General features: G+C 41.0%; 1 protein-coding gene across 3 annotated transcripts in view; it reads right to left on the bottom strand.

The window, feature by feature from the left end:
* Window positions 1-6242: 6242 nt before the first annotated feature.
* Window positions 6243-20003, bottom strand: part of BPGM (bisphosphoglycerate mutase) — a 31150-nt gene continuing 17389 nt past the window's right edge. The window contains exons 3-4 of one of the 3 annotated variants that reach the window (XM_044946882.2): window positions 8272-8348; window positions 6643-6867 (exon numbers count right to left, since the gene is read on the bottom strand). In XM_044946882.2, the coding sequence (XP_044802817.1) occupies window positions 8314-8348 (35 nt within the window). In that variant the 3' untranslated portion in view covers window positions 6643-6867; window positions 8272-8313. Of the gene's footprint in view, window positions 6868-8271; window positions 8349-14241; window positions 14410-20003 lie in introns of all 3 variants that reach the window. The other 2 variants (XR_006552939.2, XM_006079869.4) reach the window with 2 other exon arrangements.

The raw sequence follows: 20003 nt of genomic DNA, 5'->3' as shown, positions 1-20003 counted from the left end.
TGTGCCCTTTTCAGTATCTGTGTGGCTAGAGTGAATTCATGAGAAATTCTTGAGTAAAAACTCTGAAGCAAAATAGCTCCTCCAGGTGCAAGTGCTTCAGGGAAAGAAAGGCACCACCTAACATCTCGGTCTACGGTTGCTGCAGTTGCTATCAGATGGCATCTGTTTTCTGCAGACTGGAAGTGATGCACTGGCTCTTTGGACACAAGCTTATGTTGCATTCTGGTCTATGCTCAAGTTTTTAAGAACTTGGCATTGCGGAGAATTAGATGAAGCTATCTTGAAAAGGTAGAGCTTCCTTCATGAAAACAGGGATTGTTTTCATGAACCTTGTTTTTAAAGTAAGAATAGACTTAAGGCTTAAGTGGCCAACCACAATATAAATAAAAGGCTGGTTTTTAGTGCCAATCAGAAGCATTCATTACAGGCTACTGACCCCCAGCAGTCTTAGTAGAAGGAAGCATGGAGCAGCAGTAGAGACCAGAGCTGCTTCGAGGTCACACGTATTCAAGCTGAGGTATGACATTGAGCTGAGTGAAACAAGGGACATGGGAGATGATTGCTTCAGGGAGCTAAATTCCAAGGAAATGGAGGCCCAGAGATTAAGTGGATTTTAGGAGTCAAACAGGTGTCATTAAGAAGGGATGTCAGCCTCAGGCAGGAAAAGATTAAAGCCCAAGGTTTTGCATCAGGAGAAAGAAATTCTGTTTTTTCAGCTACAAGGTGATGGCAATCATAATCCTGTTTCTGACTTGTATTAGCAGAGAAAGTATTAATAATTGTTGGTCCGATATGTAACTGTACCACTAGATATAGCAGAAGTAAAATAAGCATACAACTATTTGTTTCTTGACAATATAGACTTAAGAAGGTTTTCCTTTACTAATAAAGACTGAAATTTCGAGAAGAAATAAAAAGTACAGAAACCAGGCGCATTTATCCAGTCATTGCATATAGCAAAAACATGTTTTCAATACGAGGCTGTTTTGGTTGCTTATCAGTGTTTCCTATTACTTTTTCTTTGGTTCTATTTTGAAAAATATCAAACCTACAGGAAAGCTGGAAGAATAGTACAGCGTTATAAATTTTCCTCCATTTATCAATTATAATTTACTAATTTGCTTTATGTGTCTCTTTAAATATGTATGAACACTGTGTTGGCTGAACCATTTGAAGGAGAATTGCAGGCATCATGACACCTCACCCTTAAATTTTTCAGCCCCTAAAATGTCTTTTGTAACTTTTAATCAAAATATCCAATTAAGGTTCAAACCTAATTGGTAAAACCCTACTCTCCGGGGGTGATGGTGTTTGGAGGTGGGGCCTTTGGGAGGTGAGCAGGTTTAGATGAGGTTATGAGGGTGGATCCCCCATGATAAGAATAGTGTTCTAAAAGGAAGAGACCAGAGCCCCCTCCCTCTCCACCATGTGAGGACACAGCCAGAAGACGTCCATCTGAAAACTAGGAAGACAGTTCTTATCAGACACTGAATCAGCCAGTGCCTTGATCTTGGACTTCCCAGCCTTCTGAACCGTGAGAAGTGTTTACTTAAGTCATCTGTGGTGCTTTGTTACAACAGCCTGAACAGACTAAGACAAAGGTTTTATAATCCATCACTGTTATTCTTTAATCTCAAACTGCCCCAAATTTGTCACCTGAAGCCAATGTTTATGTCCTACCAGTCTTTGGGCATTTTCTTCTTTTCTGACTCAAGGTGTTCTAAGCTCACTTTATCTGCTTCCAACCTGGAACCAACGGTGTTTTCCCAAACATCGCTGGATCTGTGAAACAATATTTAGAAAACAAGATCAAGGTAACTAGGTGTGTTCATTATTACTAGGTTATGGCTTCCAGGCCCTTTCAGAGCACACAGCCAGAGCTTGGGGTGGGGGAAAGGGAGAAGAAATTATATACACATTCATACAAATATCTGCAGTTCAAAACTAGTAACATGGTGGTCTTTATCTTCCTCCACCTTCTCTCTCTTCTCCCTTTGTGAGTAACCTAATTTACAATAACATCAACAAATATGCTCAATTTTTAAACCTAATGAAATTCAGAATTACTTAATTCTTTAAAACAGTCTCAGGAACACTTTCATCTTTAAATACTTGAATTTAACATCAGTGTTACCAAATCATCCCAAATTATCCTGCAGAAGTCACACAGAACAGACTAACAGCTCTCTAAAGAGCAAGGACAGATAATGCAACTGTATTTAGGATCTGAATTGGACAACTTAGCAATGGCTGTTTCTTAAGAGTACCAAAATGGACAAATATCAGAAGAAATTACTGGCGCTTCCATTTTAACTGGTTGAAGACTATTAAAGGAGTTTTCCTTCTCAAAATCTATCCTATTTGACATTCAGCATTTGTTTCAAAGCAATCCAGTGGGCAGAGTGAGAAGACCCACATAAGGGTGGTCACAAGTCAGTGAAGGTTTCCCGGGTAGCTCAGTGGTATAGCATCTGCCTGCCAAGCAGGAGACACCGGTTCGATTTCTGGGTTGGGAAGATCCCCTGGAGAAGGAAAGGGCAACACACTCCAGCATTCTTGCCTGGGAAGAAGAGGAGCCTGGTGGGCTATGGAATTGCAAAAAGTCAGACATGACTCAGTAACTAAACAACAACAAAGTTAATGAAGTGGTAGTGGGTGATCGGTAAATGAGTATTGCTTGTGCTATTTAGTCTCAGCTTTTGTGGATGTTTAAAATGTTTTATAATAAAAAGATATTAAAAATATATTCCTGTTAAATCAGAGTAAGCATAAGTTTAAATGGCTAGCCGCAACTAAATAAAAGGCAAATAAAATGTGGCTCTATTATGTGAAAGTCAAACATGATGATGACAATCTGGCTCATGCTTACGATTTTTGTCTAAGGAACTTACATTTTTTGGACTTAAATTCCACGTCTTAAAAGCTAGTCTATATAGTGAGATTATCCTCCAATGAATAAAATTTCGCCTATTGTGGGCAAGAGTGACTTTAATTCTGCCTATCATTTTGCTAAATAGCTTTGGCACTAGAGGGAGATTACATGATTAAAATATTCTTATAGTATGGCCATTTCATATTTCCCTTGGGACAAAATTTCCCTCACAGTCCAATGTGGAAACCCTCAGGATACAGCATAACATAGCATCTGCCACAGTCAGATCTGCGGAGAGGCAAGGCATGATTTATAAGACGAGTAGTGCTATAGAAGTGAGCCCCAAACTTGCAAAATCCAACCACGCAGAAGACAAAAGCAGGAAAAGTGATCAGAGTCTGAAATGTTGAGGCAATTTTGTTTTTCTGAGGGAAGAGAAATATATGAAAGACTTTCCAGGTGAGAGGGAACCTGAACTTTGAAGACAGACTTGCACTTTTAAGAGCATAAAAATGAATTAAAAATGATGCTGGGGATGATGAACTTTCTGTCCAGTAAAGCCGGTTCCCCTACTTCATTCTGTCATAAACAGAGAGGGGCTGGAAAATAAAAAATTATAACTACATGGTAGGAAGGGGGTAAACATACGTGATCTCTGACTTTTCTTTCCTGAAGGATTTCTGCTTCTGGCCACCAAGTTGGCTAATTGCAGCCCAACAGGGATTGGCTTTAACCAAAAAAAGCATTTTGGCAACAAAGCTACAGAGCCTCTGGGGAGGCTTCCCAGGCTAGAAGACAAATAACCACTGCCATTAATGTGCACACAAAGGGCTGCATTTTAATAAAAGTGGTCATGACCCAAGATGAGAAATAGTCTGCAAATTTGGGGCAAAAGAATCTGGTTAAGCATGGAAATAGCCAGATCATGTTAAGAAATTTTCCTTGCACATCTTTATCAAGGAAATATACATGATGTAACGTATCCTCACTGAGGATGCTCTGTTAATTCAGTGCTCAAATTTGTACTGGATGATTTAAGAACCTTTTTTCCTGAGGCAGAATTTTTGTTTTTTCAGAAAAACAAAGTCTCAATGTACTGGGATACAGGATTCATTTGAGATATTTAAAAATGAAAATTCATAGCATCTTGCTATGGCTATTATCTTACCACACTGGACCTGCATATAACAAGCATTACAGCCTGGGTAGAAAAAAATTGTCTAGGTGTTTCCAAGGCAAGCCAAACCTGGCCTGCCAAGGACCAAATTTCTAGATAAGCTATCATTTTTTAGATTTAAAAAATTCCCCCTTTTTGTGGTCCCAGCTTGACATAGTACAGAGGATACCAAGGATCCAGGTTAGGCATACTTCGAGGTACCTACATCAAAAATCCTGAATACTTTGTAAACCGTGCAAAGAAAACAGGTTCACTAGGTGGTCTCGAGGCTGACATGCTAAAGTTGTTAAAGATAATTGTACATCAAGTTTTCATAAATATCTTTTATTTCAGCCAAGATCTCAAAAACAATAAAACCAAAATTGTACCAGAACGTGTCAGCAACAATTATCCCTCTCTGAGGAAGTCTGTGAGATTCCCAAGTGACTAAGTGTGAGCACAGCTTTGTGCAAGGGAGCAGTCATGCTGCTGGGGGTCCTCTGGAGGTGGACGTCTAGAGGTGGGATGAGGGAAGAATCCAAATCTGGGATCTTGAGCTGCTTTAAGACATGGTCACCACTTGGGCTGGAAAATTCAGATGCCAGTTCCAGAGATAAAGCTGTTCAAAAATGGTCTGAGTTGAAGTTTAGCCATAGGTTTGGAATTCTAGGAAGACGGTAGTTGTGTTTGTGACCCTGATCTCTGAATTATCATAAAGAGTGCTATTTGGTTGGGCAACAGGACTGAAAAGAAGGACGGCAGCAGAAAAGACAGTAGTTGGTCAGGAATGTCAAGCAGCCACATTCCACGTCCTTATGCATTGCAGATGTGGCCAGCTGTGAGCAAACCATGTTCTTTTCAGCCATCTTTATCAGCTGATGCTCTAAGTCTTCTTTATTTTTTATCTTTTGGCTGCGCTACACAGCACGTGAGGTCTTAGTTCCCTGACCAGGGATGGAACCCGTGTCCCCTACATTGGAAGTTCAGAGTCATAACCACTGGACTGCCAGGAAAGTCCCTCTAAATCTTGATTTAAGGATCAGTGGAGACCAAGCAGTGGCAAGGGTTTTATAATTAGTTTCCTTCTAATGCCAATTTTACCACAAAATGGATACAAATAAACTAACCCACCAATGGAAAACCATGAAAAACTCGTGATACCTGTAATAGCTATTATAGTTGTAAACTGTTAAGACGACTCTATCATTGAAACGTATGTCACTTGCTTTGATATAAGGCAGTAGCTTAACGGAGAAGGCAATGGCACCCCACTCCAGTACTCTTGCCTGGAAAATCCCATGGATGGAGGAGCCTGGTAGGCTTCAGTCCATGGGGTCGCTGAGTTGGACATGACTGAGTGACTTCACTTTCACATTTCACTTTCATGCATTGGAGAAGGAAATGGCAACCCACTCCAGTGTTCTTGCCTGGAGAATCCCAGGGACAATGCAGCCTGGTGGGCTGCTGTCTATGGGGTCGTACAGAGTCGGACACGACTGAAGTGACTTAGCAGTAGCAGTAGCTTAAAGAAATGATGATGTACCTGTCTACAGCATCTAAAGACATCCTGTATCATTAAGATTGATGAGCAATCAATCAATCAATCAGTGTGTGGTCTACCCTGAGTACTGTAGACTATGTACCATAATGTTTTGCCCTCAGCAGATAAAGAACAAATGTCCATTGACAAGTGCCAGTATACCATTTCCCCTGTTCAAGTGAATGAAATTACACCCACTATATTCTAACTTCACCCTGACCCAAACTTCAATTTATAGAGAATTAAGCACGTCTGTGTGTTGAAACAAGTACAACTCTTTGTGTTACAGGAAGATGAAAGCAGAGACTAATTCAGTAGCCTGTACTTAATACTTAGAAATCATATGGAAATACTTTGGAGGTACCATTTTCAGACACAGAACTTATTTTTAAATCAATTTTAAGGAGCCCAAGATTAATGTTTAAAAACAAAAGAGAACATGAACAGCTATGGCTGTCTATATGCTGCTAATTCCAGCAGCTAGAGAGGAATTCCACCAGATGTCAAACAGGATGTCTCTGGATTAGAGACGAGCAAAAGGCCTTGCTGTTTGTAGCTGGCTGCTTTGGAAGAATCCATCTGTGACTCTCCCATTTAATGGGCCTCTGGTCTTACCTATCAGAGTACCCCTTTTCCTTGAGGAAAAGACTAGTAATAAATACTTAAGTAGAGCATATTATCTAATATCCTTTATTATCATCCCAGAAATTTTCTATAAATACAAACGTCTTATTGAAGTGAAGGTCTGTCAATAGTGACTCAATACTGATTTACTGAATGAGGACGACCTTGAACTTAACCTTCACTTGTTGCTTTTCCATCTCAGAAACTTAGGACATTGATTAAGCCCCACTGGTGATTAACTTAGTGACTAATTAAAAGGAGGCCGGCCGGGGTTAGCACATAAGGCTATGACATAAGCATTTGGGCATCCTAAAGCCTTTAACTGGGCCAACGTTAAGACCTAATTACCTCTACAAACTCTACCCCACAGCCTAGATCTGGAAAAATCAGGTGGGAAGACAGAAAAAAAAAGAAAAAAAAAAGGGAGATGAGCACTCATAACACACCGCATGCCATTCCTTCTGCAGCTATTCCTAGCCATTACATGGGAAAGACTTTATTTGTCAGCTCGTTTCACTTTTCCTTGATCGTCAACTTTCTTAATGGCTGCTTGGATAGCCTCTTGGTCGCCCAGGAACTGGTGAGGCCCAACAGTATGCAGGTTCTCGTCCAGTTCCAGGAGAATGGGGACCCCAGTAGGAAGAGTAATGTTGATAATTTCTTCATCCGAGATACCTGGAGATCAAGAGGGGAAGAAACAAGGTGTTAAAGACAACCCAGGAGGAAGCTCTGGTTACATATTTAAGTGCACATTTACTTAGTCCCACATTAACTGTGTGTTTGGAACCATGCCAGATACTGAAGGATTCCAGCTATGATCACTGGAAGCCAAGGACATCCCAGAAGATTTAAAAAAAAAAAAAAAAAAAAAGAAAGAAAGAAAGATGAGACAGAAATTTACATTACATCAAATCTTAGGAAAATATGTTTTGGGGCAACCTGTTGCTGGTTGTTTCCTAACTAAATGATTGACAGGTCTCGTCCTCTTGCCCTTTAACATTCCAACTGCTGGGAGAGCAAGGTGTGTGTGGGATGTGAGTTTCCAGACCAGAGATTAGACCCACAGCCTTGGCAATGAAAGCATGGAGTCCTTAGCCACTGGACCACCAGGGAATTCCATCAGATCTTTTTTAAGTAACCTGAATCATAGGTTGTTCAACTTTGACCAGAAGAGCTGGGGTTGTAGCAAGGGCAGTAGCAGCTGTGGTGGTTATGGGTTTGTTTTTTGTTTTTTTTTTAATGAGTGCTTTAAACGATAAATAGCTAATGTACATTCCACATGCCAGATACTTTTCGAAGTACTTTATGTGTGTTAACTTGTTTAATCAGATATGCACTATTATTTTTCCATGTAACAATTTTGACACAGAGAGGTTAAGCAAACAATTCAAGATCACACAGGCTGTAAACAAAGCCTGGATTTAAACCTAGGTGTCTGTAATTAGTATACAATGTTTTTCAAGTTTTTCTGATTCAAAATGGACAAAGAGAAGACAGGAGACCTGAAGAAATGGAGTTAAGCTAATTAAAAGGTAACTGAAAGTGTTCAAATTATCTGCTTTAAAAACAGACATTTATTATATAGACTTCTAAACTCTAACCATATGCTTCTGTGCTATATTAACAGAAAGGACGTAGGGAGAGCAAGTTCTGAGGCAAGTTCAAGGGTCCTCCTTTACTTGGAAGGTGAGAATGGCAGAATAAGTTAGTGGCAGTTAGTTATCAATGCACTCTGTCGTTTTTATTAACCAATGGTCATAACTCGGAGGCCCTCTCTGGGCCTCCCCTGCCTCTAATTAAAAAAAGAAACACACACTCTTCTCTACCACCATTACACAGGGTGTGAGGTAGAAGGAACAGACTTAAAAAGAGAAACATGACGAAGGACAGCACAAAAAGTATTTCTTCTTTCTCCACTAGGAATTCTCTTCTAGGTTGAAGATTTAACACATTATTTTGCCCTGCGAAGCCCCCACCCTCACACTGCAACCCTACCTAAGATTACCACTCCAAACTAAAGCTGGCAAGAACAAATAAATTCAGACCAGACAGCCAGCTGTTTAGCTGGGAGATGACTGCCTTGGATTTTAAGAGCCCTCAGGCTCCGTCAGGTCAGATCTGTCAGCTGGACGCACAGCAGCTGCCGTACGCAACCCCTGGAGACAGAGCAGAATGCAACATGACGTGGTTTAGAGCCAGGTGACCGCTAAGGATATAGAGACACTGAAATCCTAATACATTGTAAATTAAGAGTATAAGAAGATCCTGTGGAATTTTTGGAAAACAGTCTGGCAATTCTTCAAACAGGTAAACCCAGAATTACCATGGGACCCAGCAATTTTGCTCCTAGGTACACACCCAAGAGAAATGCAAACATATGTCCACACAAAAACCCATATCCGAACCCTCAGAGCAGCATCATTCATAACAGATAAAAGATGGAAACAGCCTAAAAGTCCACCAACTGATGAATGGATGAATTAAATGTGGTAGATCCAGATAATAGATTATTATTTGGTAATAAAAAGGAATGAAGTGCTGCTGCTGCTGCTGCTAAGTCACTCCAGTCATGTCCGACTCTGTGCGACCCCACATACGGCAGCCCACCAGGCTCCCCCGTCCCTAGGATTCTCTAGGCAAGAACACTGGAGTGGGTTGCCATTTCCTTATCCAATGCATGAAAGTGAAAAGTGAAAGTGAAGTCGCTCAGTCGTGTCCGACTCGTAGCGACCCCATGGACTGCAGCCTGCCAGGCTCCTCCATCCATGGGATTTTCCAGGCAAGAGTACTGGAGTGGGGTGCCATTGCCTTCTCCGGAATGAAGTGCTGATACATGCTAAACATTGATGACCCCTGGAAACAGTATGCTAAGTGAAAGAAGCCCGTCACAAAGGAGTATATACTGCATGGTTCCATTTATACCAAATGGTGCCTTCCCAAGATGGTTCAGCAGATAAAGAATCCGCCTTCCAATGCAGGAGACACAGGAGACGTGGGTTTGATCCCTGGGTCAAAAAGATCCTCTGGAAGAGGCCATGGCAACCCACTCCAGTATCCTTGCCTGGAGAATCCCGTAGGCAGAGAAGCCAGGTAGGCTACAATCCAAACGATCACAAAGAGTCGGACACAGCTGAACAACTAAGCACGCATGAGGGCCAGAACTGGCAAGTCTAACAGTGACGTAAATAGATGTGTGGTTGCTTAGGGCCAGAGGTGATGGGAGGACTGTGCAGTGACAGCCAGGAATGGGGTGTTTTTTTTTTTTTTTTTGAGGGTAATGAAAATGTTCTGAAATTGACTGTGCTAATAGATGGACAACTCTGTAAATAAATAACTCTGTGAAAAGCCACTGAATTATATACTTTAAATGGATGAACTGTATGGCATGTGAATTATATCTCTAGAAAGATGTTTGAAAAACTACTGAACAGATCCAGAGAAGTTTATGGTTCAAATCACAAGACAGTTAAGGTAGTAAAATTGGACTTTTAAAAAAATTCCAAATTCCAGGACTTCAGCTCTGGTCATCTGATTCGTCGATGGCTATTTCCACCTCAGTACTAGGAAAGAGGAGAATGTTTATGTCCGTGTTCTGCCCTTGTGAAGGGCTGGGTGCTAACTGGACTCCAGAACCTAGAGGTCTCATGTTTTCAAGACTAGTACAGGGATGAACGGGCTTCGCCTGCGGCTCAGCAGTAAAGCATCCACCTGCAGTGCAGTAGACCAGGGCTCGATCCCTGGGTTGGGAAGATCCCCTGGAGAAGGAAATGGCAATCACTCTAGTATTCTTGCCTGGGAAATCCCATGGACAGAGGAGCCTGGCACGCTACAGTCCATGGGGTCGCAAAATTGTAGGACATAACTTGGTGACTAAACAACAATAACAGGGATGAACTGACTTGTCTGATCCCCTTGAAATAGCTAACACAGGGGTATTATCATGGGCCAGGGTTAGGGGTTATGATGTGACCTCAGAGAAAATCCTAGGTCTTTGGCAAGGGTCAAGGGGCACACATGGAACTCATCTGACCATGGCCTCAAAACTACCAGGTGTAACAAGTGTTATTTTTAAGAGCGTTACTCTCAAGCTCATGCTTATGGCTTAGATAACAACCCGGCTTTGTGTGGGACCAAATGAAAGAGCAAAGTAAACAAAGGCCACAGGAACTATAATATTTCACCTATAAAGAAAGGAGAGTTCAACAAAAATAGAAATATTTCCAATAAATAAAGTTGACATTCCACTTTAATGACTACTCAAGCCATTCACAGAGCAGACTAATTACTTACAAATATTTAAAATACTTAGACCGCTTAATAATCAGTCAACAGACTTAGTGACTGACATTTTAAAAAAGCAAATTAGGAAAAACCACAATGAAGCCATTACTCATTACTCAATTTTGGCATAAGTCACATTCTTTATCCTAAGAGAGTTAAGCAAGCAGAACTCCTAAGGCTAAAAAATGCATCTGCATTGGATTAAATCAAACTAAATCAATACTATATTATGCAATATCATATTACAAATGCATTAACCGGAACATCATATGAAAGTTATAATGAGTGGCCAGATATCACATTCTCCATCTGATAATGGGTTTAGATTGTTTTAAACGGCATCTAAGAATGTTCTGAAGGGAAATATCTAATCCTGCATCAACCCCTTCTCCGACTCCCGACTGTTGTCTTTAATTCTTGAATCTTCCACATAGGAGCATCTGAAAGTTAACTGCAATCCATTTTAATGACTGGGATATTTCAACTAAGAAACAATGAAAGTTTGATAGTAAGTCAAAGGAGTAACTCAAAGCCAATATGGGAAGAAATCTAAACAGCTTACTTCTCTGCACACAGGACCGACTTCAAAAAATCAAGACTGTATCTACAATGATTCCCCTGACCACTGAGCAGGAACAGGAACCATGGACAGTCATGAAGATCCCCACACAGATATACAGCACTACCCCTCTGCCTTCTATCAGCGGTGGCTGAGCAAATACTCACTTCTCCCACCAGGATTGTAAGACAATGTTTTAGCCACTCTTGTGATGCTCATGCTTTTGAATGGGGCCTTATGCAAGAATTTAGTAATGTTTGTTCAACTGTAAGGAATTTTATCATGTGTTGGCTGCTAGAATCCAGAAATTTTTTTAGCTTAATGATCTGATATTACAACTATATGAATTAAGTAAAGGCTGTTAGGAATAGAATGTTAACAAAAACTCTAAGACATATAGTCTGTACATATAGTCCTCAGAGGACTATGTCGGAGGTACAGTACCGGCCAAATTTCAGGAGATCGAAACGGAGACTCACAGTGTGCCTCAGAAGTACAGACTTTGCATGTCCAAGTCCAGGTGCTGCATCCTTGTACCAAGAATATACGGCACCTGACTTAATGGACCCTTGGCACATGGCCGAAATGAATGAACCTGAACTCTCTAAGCTTTCAAATTAAATCTAGTCCCTTACTGTTGAAGCTCTCACTAAAGATTGTGATTCCTTTATTACCTTTTTAAGGAAAAAAAAAGAGACGGTCAAAAAGGTTGAAGAAAAAGTCATTTGTATTTAGTGCACGAACAGCAAACAACTGAAATTAAATTTGTCTTCTATATATTTTCTTTGGTTTTCTCCAAAGTGTTTGCCCAAAATCTTTGAATATCAGGAAACAAGAGAAAAGATGTTTAGGGAGACAGATCTATACAGGACAACGTGCATGTACGTGCTCAGCTGCTTCAGTTGTGTCTGACTCTTTGTGACCTCGTGGACTGTAGCCTGCCAGGCTCCTCTGTCCATGGGATTTCCCAGGCAAGAATACTGAAGTGAGTTGCCATGTCCCCCTCTAGGAGATCTTCCTGACCCAGAGATCGAACCCATGTCTCTTGTGTCTCCTGCATTGGCAAGTGGGTTCTTTAGCATTAGCGCTACCTGGGAAGCCCTGGGAAACCCCAATTACATGATGCATATTTTTGGGAATTAGATAAAGAGGGCAAAACTCCGATCAAATTATACAAATGTGAGGTGCCAGCCGTGCCCTGCTTCCTTTTCCCAATCACATCAGTCACAATTAAAACCCCACTGACGGGGACTTGTGATGCGAGTTCTGTATTCTTCTATTGCCAAAATAAGAGCTGACACAAGATTCTGAATTTCATATATGTTCCACCTACTTTTAATTTTATTTCTTTTAGGTTTGAATGCTATCCATGTACAACTTAAAAGACTGGCCAGGGGAGAATTAGAAATTGGTTATTTGAGTAGTGTAACATGATGATAACATAACAGCCTCTGATTTAGAATAAGGCAGAGAGTAGAATCCATCCTACATTTAATGTTATAGTTAAATACTTTACAATTTTAAAAAAGGAAGGTTTCTATAAATCAATAAGAGAAAGCGTAACCATACCGCTAGATAAGCATTTGCTTCACAGAAGAGAGGCCTGACTTTGCTACTTCTGAAAATATCCCACAAAATGCCAAAGGTGATTGGTCAGTCCCTGTCCCCACAGCAAGTCCCAGCTGACCTTTCCTCCTTAAGTCTCTAATTTCACTTCTTTGCCTTGTTACGTGTGCAGCTGCCCACAGTTCTTCAGTGGGGCAAGCCTATCTTGCATGCCACTTTTACTCCAAACTTGAAACTGCCTAGTCCTTTCTTGAACCCAGACTAAACAATCCACTTCCGCTGGTAACATGCAGACTACATCCAATGCTTCAGTTCACTACCTCGCTTCTCCTCCAATGTGGGCCTTCAGGAAACAAACAGGAAGTGGCTCTGCCAACCACAGAGAAAGAAACACACACCCGTCTGGAATGCGAAGGAACAGGGAGCTATTAGATACTAAGCCTGGGCTAGGAGTCATCGTGGTAGTAGCTGGTGAGAGGTGGGCCCTGCTGTAATCTTGACTTCTTAGTACAGCATGGGTAGTTGTTTATGCTGTTAAAAATCAATAAAGCAGTCCTTCATATAGAGGTTTTCTTACTATATAGTATTTCATATATTTAAGTCTTCTTTCTTTTGAAGGAATTAAGAACTACTATAAAGTTCAAAGTAAAGCAGTCCATGTCACTATACCAAACAGAAAGCCTTTGCACAGAGAAGGAAACTATCAACAAACCAAAGGCCAGCATTCTGAATGGGGAAAGATACCTGCAAAGTGATACATCCGATAAGGGGTTCATATCCAAAGTAGACAAGGAATTCAAACAATTCAGCATTAAAAAAAAAAAAAAAAAGGCAACCTGATTAAAAAATGGGCAGAGGACCTGAATAGATGTTTCCCAAAGGAGAAATGCAGATGGCCAACAGACACATAAAAAGATGCTCAGCTGTACTAAACATCAGGGAAATGCAAACTAGAACCACAGTGAGATACTACTTCATTCCTCTCAGAGTGGCTATCATCAGAAAGGCAACAAATAACCACTTCTGGCAAAGGTGGAGAAAAGGGGACCCTGTGCACTGTTGGCAGGACTGTAAATTGGTGCAGCCATTATGGAAAGCAATATGCAGGTTTTTCAAAACATTAAAAATAGAGCCACTATGCTGCTGCTGCTGCCGCTAAGTCACTTCAGTAGTATCCGACTCTGTGCGACCCCATAGACGGCAGCCCACCAGGCTCCCCTGTCCCTGGGATTCTCCAGACAAGAACACTGGAGTGGGTTGCTCTAGTAATTTCACTTCTGGGTATTTATCCAAAGAAAACAAAAACACTAATTCAAAAAAAAAAAAAATACACGCAAACCAATGTTCACTGGAACATTATTTATAATAGTCAAGAAATGGAAGCAACCTAACTATTCATTGATAAATTAATGGATAAACAAGATGTGGTGCATATACACAATGACACATTACTCAGTGATAAAAAAGATGGCTTGCCATTTGTGACAATACGGATGGATCTAGAGGGTATTACGCTAAGTGAAATCAGGCAGAGAAAGACAAATACCATGTGATCTCACATGTGAAATCTAAAAAACCAAACAAACAAAACAAATGAAAACAATCAATGATTGTTCAAATGAAAATTTAAAAACATGACTTACAGGCTTCCCTGGTGGCTCAGTGGTAGAGTCCACCTGCCAGTGCAGGAGACATGGGTTCAATCCCTGGTCTGGGAAGATCCCACATGCAGTGGAAAAACTAACGCCATGCATCACAACTGAGCCCACGTGCTGCAGCTCCTGAAGCCCACGCACCCCTGGGCCTGTGTTCTGCAACAGGAGACGCAGCGCAATGAGAAACCCACACACTGCAACTGGGGAGCAGCCCCCTCTCGCACAACTAAAGAAAAGCCCATGTAGCAGCAAAGACCCCGCACAGCCAAAAATACATTTTAAAAATTAAAAAAAAACATGACTTGGCTATACTAAATAGCAGAGTAAGACATAGAAACAAAGCAAAACAAAATAGCAAACCACAGTTTTCCAGTAAGTTCAAACACTTGTTCTAATTCCTACCAGAAACATGTATGCAAAATGCCCAGAACTGTGTTTAGCCCACAGAACGCACTCAAAAAAGGTCCATCTCGTATAGCTGTACCAGGGAGTGTCATTCACAGACCACAATGTAAAACCATAATAATGTAAGACTCAATTAGTTGCATGAAATTACCTTTTTATACTTTACTTGCCAAAGATACTCAAGTCAGCTTCTCATAACAGTATTCCAAACAGAACAGATCAAGGGAAGGGCTACTTTTCAGGAAAAAAATTAAAAGAGGTCAGGTGGTAAGTATCCTGTGGACAGAGGAGCCTGGTGGGCTGCCATCTACGAGGTTGTACAGAGTTGGACACAACTGAAGCGACTTAGCAGCAGCAGCAGGTGGTAAGAGGAGACTTACTGAACTGGGTTTGGGCTTTGTTCACTTATCATGGTCATGGCTAAGCCGTGAGGTCTGTCTGGGTTTTACTTTAATTCAACAGCACCTGCCTTCTTTCCCACAGGCAGGATTTGACCGACTTTAGGACAGAATCAGGAGAAGGAAGTGGCAACCCACTCCAGTATTCTTGCCTAGAGAATCCTGTGGACAGAGGAGCCTAGAGGGCTGCTGTCCATGGGGTCGCACAGAGTCGGACACAACTGAGCGACTTCACTTTCACTTTTCACTTTCATGCATTGGAGAAGGAAATGGCAACCCACTCCAGTGTTCTTGCCTGGAGAATCCCAGGAATGGGGGAGCCTGGTGGGCTTCCGTCTATGGGGTCACACAGAGTTGGACACGACTGAAGCGACTTAGCACCAAATATTTGAGAAACAAAATAACATCTTAGGAACTTTCTCCATTATCGGGGTATGTACAATCTAGAGTAGATGAGTAACACATGTATATTGTTAGTCAAAAGATCTTAAGGCCCTTGGAGACTTCAGGGCAGACCAATTTCCCAATTAGTTCCGTGACTGGCTTATCACTCTTTCCAATCCAAAGTTACAATCAGGTATTTCTATAAGACAGTATGCTGTCATCGATTCTCTCAGTTACCGTACTCTGCCCAACTGAAGGCAAGATGCTTTAAGTGTGTCAAACAATTTAAGAACAGTATGGGGGAAAACTGCCCACTTCCTTGAAAGATCCTGTTTGAAGGGGAGAATTTTACATAAACATATCTAGAAAACAGGACTAGGAATCAGATCAGTCTACAACAACATTCATTTTTACCTCTGTGACCAATGCAAAGAATTTAGCAACTTTTGTACTTATAGGGAATATGGAATTGGGTCACACCCATTTCAAAGATTCATTCTTAATACAGGTGAATAACCTTTATAATAAGATGACCATATAATTTATCATCCAAGATGGGGCACTTTAGAAAGTGAAAGGAGATGCTGTGAATAACTGTACTAGGGTAATAGACATTAGTCAAAAACAGGGGGATGTATAGTAATATAAATTCACAGAAAAAATAAATGAGCAATTAAGATGGCAAATTTTATGATTTTTCAAAAAAATATCTTCACTGCTGCGTGAGGGCTTTCTCTAGTTGCAGCAAGTGGGACCTACTCTCTAGGTTTGGTGCACACACTTCTCATTGTGGTGGCTTCTCTTGTTGCAGAGCACAGGCTCTAGGCACATGGGCTCAGCAGTTGTGGTGCATGGGCTTAGTTGCCCGCACCACATGCGGAATCTTCCTGGGCCAGGGATTGAACCCATGTCCCCTCCACTGGCAGGCAGATTCTTAACCACTGGACCACCAGGGAAGTCCTTTACATTTTTTTAACACAATAAACACAAATAAATTGGCCAGTCATCTTTTTCTATTAGAAAAATCTTGTATTTTCCCCTTAAAGTAAGGGGGTGTGTGCCTCTTGCTGTCATGCCTGAGTCTCTGCAATCCCATGGACTGTAGACCACCAGACTCCTCTGCCTATTGAGTTTTCCAGGCAAGAATACTGGAGCGGGTTTGCCACTTTCTACTCTAGGGGATCTTCCTGACTCACAGATTGAACCCTCATCTCCTATATCTCCTGCATTGGCAGGCGAATTCTTTACCATTGTGCCCCTTGGGAAACCCTTTAAATAAGCAAGATTCACTTAATTTTTGGAATCTTGGAAAGTCAGTATCTGAATTCAATTTGTTGTTGCTCAGGAGCTCAGTTGTGTCCGCCTCTGTGACCCCACAGGCTGCAGCACGCCAGGCTTCCCTGTCCTGCACCACCTCCGGGAGCTTGCTCAAACTCATGTCCACTGAGTTGGTGATGCCATCGAACCACCTTGTCCTCTGTCATCCCCTTCTCCTGCCTTCTATCTTTCCCAGAATCAAGATATTTTCCAAATTCAATAGAATGTTTTTTTTTTTTAGATTGAGAATTTATCAAGTACCACATGAAAATTAGGTTTCCTTACCTTCCAAGAAGATCCACTAGCAAAGCAGGAGACCCTGGTTAGATCTCTGGGTTGGGAAGAACCCTTGGAGAAAACAATGTCTACCCACTCCAGTATTCTTGCCTGGAGAATTCCATGGACAGAGGAGCCTGGAAAACTATAGTCCATGGGGCCACAAAGAGTTGGACATGACTGAAGCGACTAACACGACACATGTAGCCTTCATACATGAACTCATGAAGGTTAATGACATATAAAATAACTAATGTTGGTATTCCTATTCCAGTGAGCATATACATCTACAATAAATTTTTTAAAGGGCTATGATCTCACTAAATTATCAGAAATGACATGGAAGAAATAAACACTTTCTTCTGATCTTTAAAAAGTGACTTATGCTTAATTCTTGGAGCTGTGGCATAGAATACTTGGATCTTATTTTTCAATATACACTGTAAGAAGAAAAATATATATATACACTATAAGAGAAATTTTAGTAGAGGGAATTAGCATTTAGAGGATTCCTAAAACAAGAGATAACAAATAATTTATGATGTGATCCTAAAATCTAGTCCAGTCTATTTCCAGCACATGAAGTCATTTTCTTCCATGTTAGGCATGGAAGTTACTACAGGGAATCTTAGCAACAGCAAAGAACCTTGATGAATCTTAACAACAGTACCACCAGGGGGTACTATAGACCAAAAGGGAACAAAGTTGTTCTCCTCCCAAAGATCAGGGAGCCAAGATCACAAACCATTCTTAAGACTTCCTCTGATTCATGTCAATGTATGGCAAAAACCACCATAACAATGTAAAGTAATTAGACTCCAATTAAAATAAATAATTAAATTAACAAAAAAAAAGACTTCCTATGGACAAACTGCAATCTTCACTCATTTGCTTCCCCAGCTATTGGCTTGTGCCTAATGGTATATTCTGGTTTTTCTGCCAATTTTTTCCCCCTGAATGCCTGCCATACTTCCTGGTTACCAACCCTACCATTTCTACCTTCCCTATCTCCCTTCCATATACCTCCCTTCTCTTCTCCTGCAGACACCTGCCAGCCTTATACCATTCTCTACACATACCTTCAATTCTTTGTATAACTGACCTCTTTGAGCATGAACACTGCTGTTTTAAATCAGTTATTCCCCAAATGAAAACATTTTTTATACAGCCTGTTTACAGTGATAGGGATAGGAGTTAAAATTTAAAGTTGCTCCTACTTCATTAATCTCTGAAAGGTAAGTTCAGTTCAATTCAGTAGCTCAGTCGTGTCCAACTCTTTGTGACCCCATGAATCGCAGCACGCCAGGCCTCCCTGTCCATCACCATCTCCCAGAGTTCACTCAAACTCACATCCATCGAGTTGGTGATGCCATCCAGCCATCTCATCCTCTGTCATTCCCTTCTCCACCTGCCCCCAATCCCTCCCAGCATAAGAGTCTTTTCCAATGAGTCAAGTCTTCGCGTGAGGTGGCCAAAGTACTGGAGTTTCAGCTTTAGCATCATTCCTTCCAAAGAAATCCCAGGGCTGATCTCCTCTAGAATGGACTGGTTGGATCTCCTTGCAGTCCAAGGGACTCTCAACAGTCTTCTCCAACACCACACTTCAAAGGCATCAATTCTTCAGTGCTCAGCTTTCTTCACAGTTCAACTCTCACATCCATACATGACCACAGGAAAAACCATAGCCTTGACTAGACGGACCTTTGTTGGCAAAGTAATGTCTCTGCTTTTCAATATGCTATCTAGGTTGGTCATAACTTTCCTTCCAAGGAGCAAGCATCTTTTAATTTCATGGCTGTAGTCACCATCTGCAGTGATTTTGGAGCCCCAAAAAATAAAGTCTGACACTGTTTCCACTGAAAGGTAAGTTAGTTCCATACAATCCATATTAAAGGAAGAAAGCCCTTCACAAGAAAAGTTAACTGAAGCCTAAGAACAAATGCCCACTAATTTCTCACTCAGTCGTGTCTGGACTCTTTGTGACCCCATGGACTGTCGCCCACCAGGCTCCTCTGTCCATGGGGATTCTGCAGGTAAGAATACTGGAATGGGTTGCCATTCCCTTCTCCAGGGAATCTTCCCAACCCAGGGATTGAACCCAGGTCTCTTGCATTGCAGGTGGATTCTTTACCATCTGAGACACCAGGGAAGCCTCAGTAATGCCTATAAATCCATTTCTGCCCCAATGGTCAAAGCCGTGTTTTAATTTTTTTATTTATTCTATACTCCACATCCATGCACTTCTCCTTTGTTACCTGTCACTTCCATGTATTTGCCCCTAACTACTGCTTTTCAGGGCTATATCAAATCCTCTCATTTTTAAATCTCATTGATTATTTTGTAGCTTTAGTAATTCACATACAACTGACCCATACAACTGACCCATGGAACGTATACAATGGCTTTTAGCATATTCAGAGTTGTGCAAACATCACCACAATCAGTTTTAGAATATTTTCAACACCCCAAAAAGAAACCCTGCATGTATAAGCAGTCACTCTTCACTCCACCCTTTTCCCCTCCAACTCAGTCCCAGGAGACAAACAATCTACTTTATGTCTATATAGATTTGCTTATCCTGGAGATTTTATACCAGTACAATCCTACAATATGTGATCCTTTGTGATTGCGGTCTTTCATGTAATAATGTTATTGAAGCTCATCCACATTATAGCATGTTCACTAGTTATTCTTTAATGCTGAATAATATTTAATTGTATGGACATACTACATATTTCATCTGTCCAGTCACCCACTGATGGGCATTTGGGTTGCTTCTACATTTTGTCTTTTATGAATAATGCTGCTTTGAAAGTTTGTGTACAAGTTTTTGTTTGGACATATGTTTTCATTTCTCTTAGGTATTGTTATGCACTTAACTGTATTTCCCCCAAAAACATATGTTGAAGGTAACCTCCAGCACCTCAGAATGTGATCTCACTTAGAAATGAGTTTTTATAGAGGTAATCA

Source organism: Bubalus bubalis, chromosome 8 (genome assembly GCF_019923935.1).
Source record: "Bubalus bubalis isolate 160015118507 breed Murrah chromosome 8, NDDB_SH_1, whole genome shotgun sequence".
Taxonomy (NCBI): domain Eukaryota; kingdom Metazoa; phylum Chordata; class Mammalia; order Artiodactyla; family Bovidae; genus Bubalus; species Bubalus bubalis.
The sequence above is the reverse complement of the archived record's forward strand: the minus strand, read 5'-3'. Positions and strand labels throughout refer to the sequence as shown.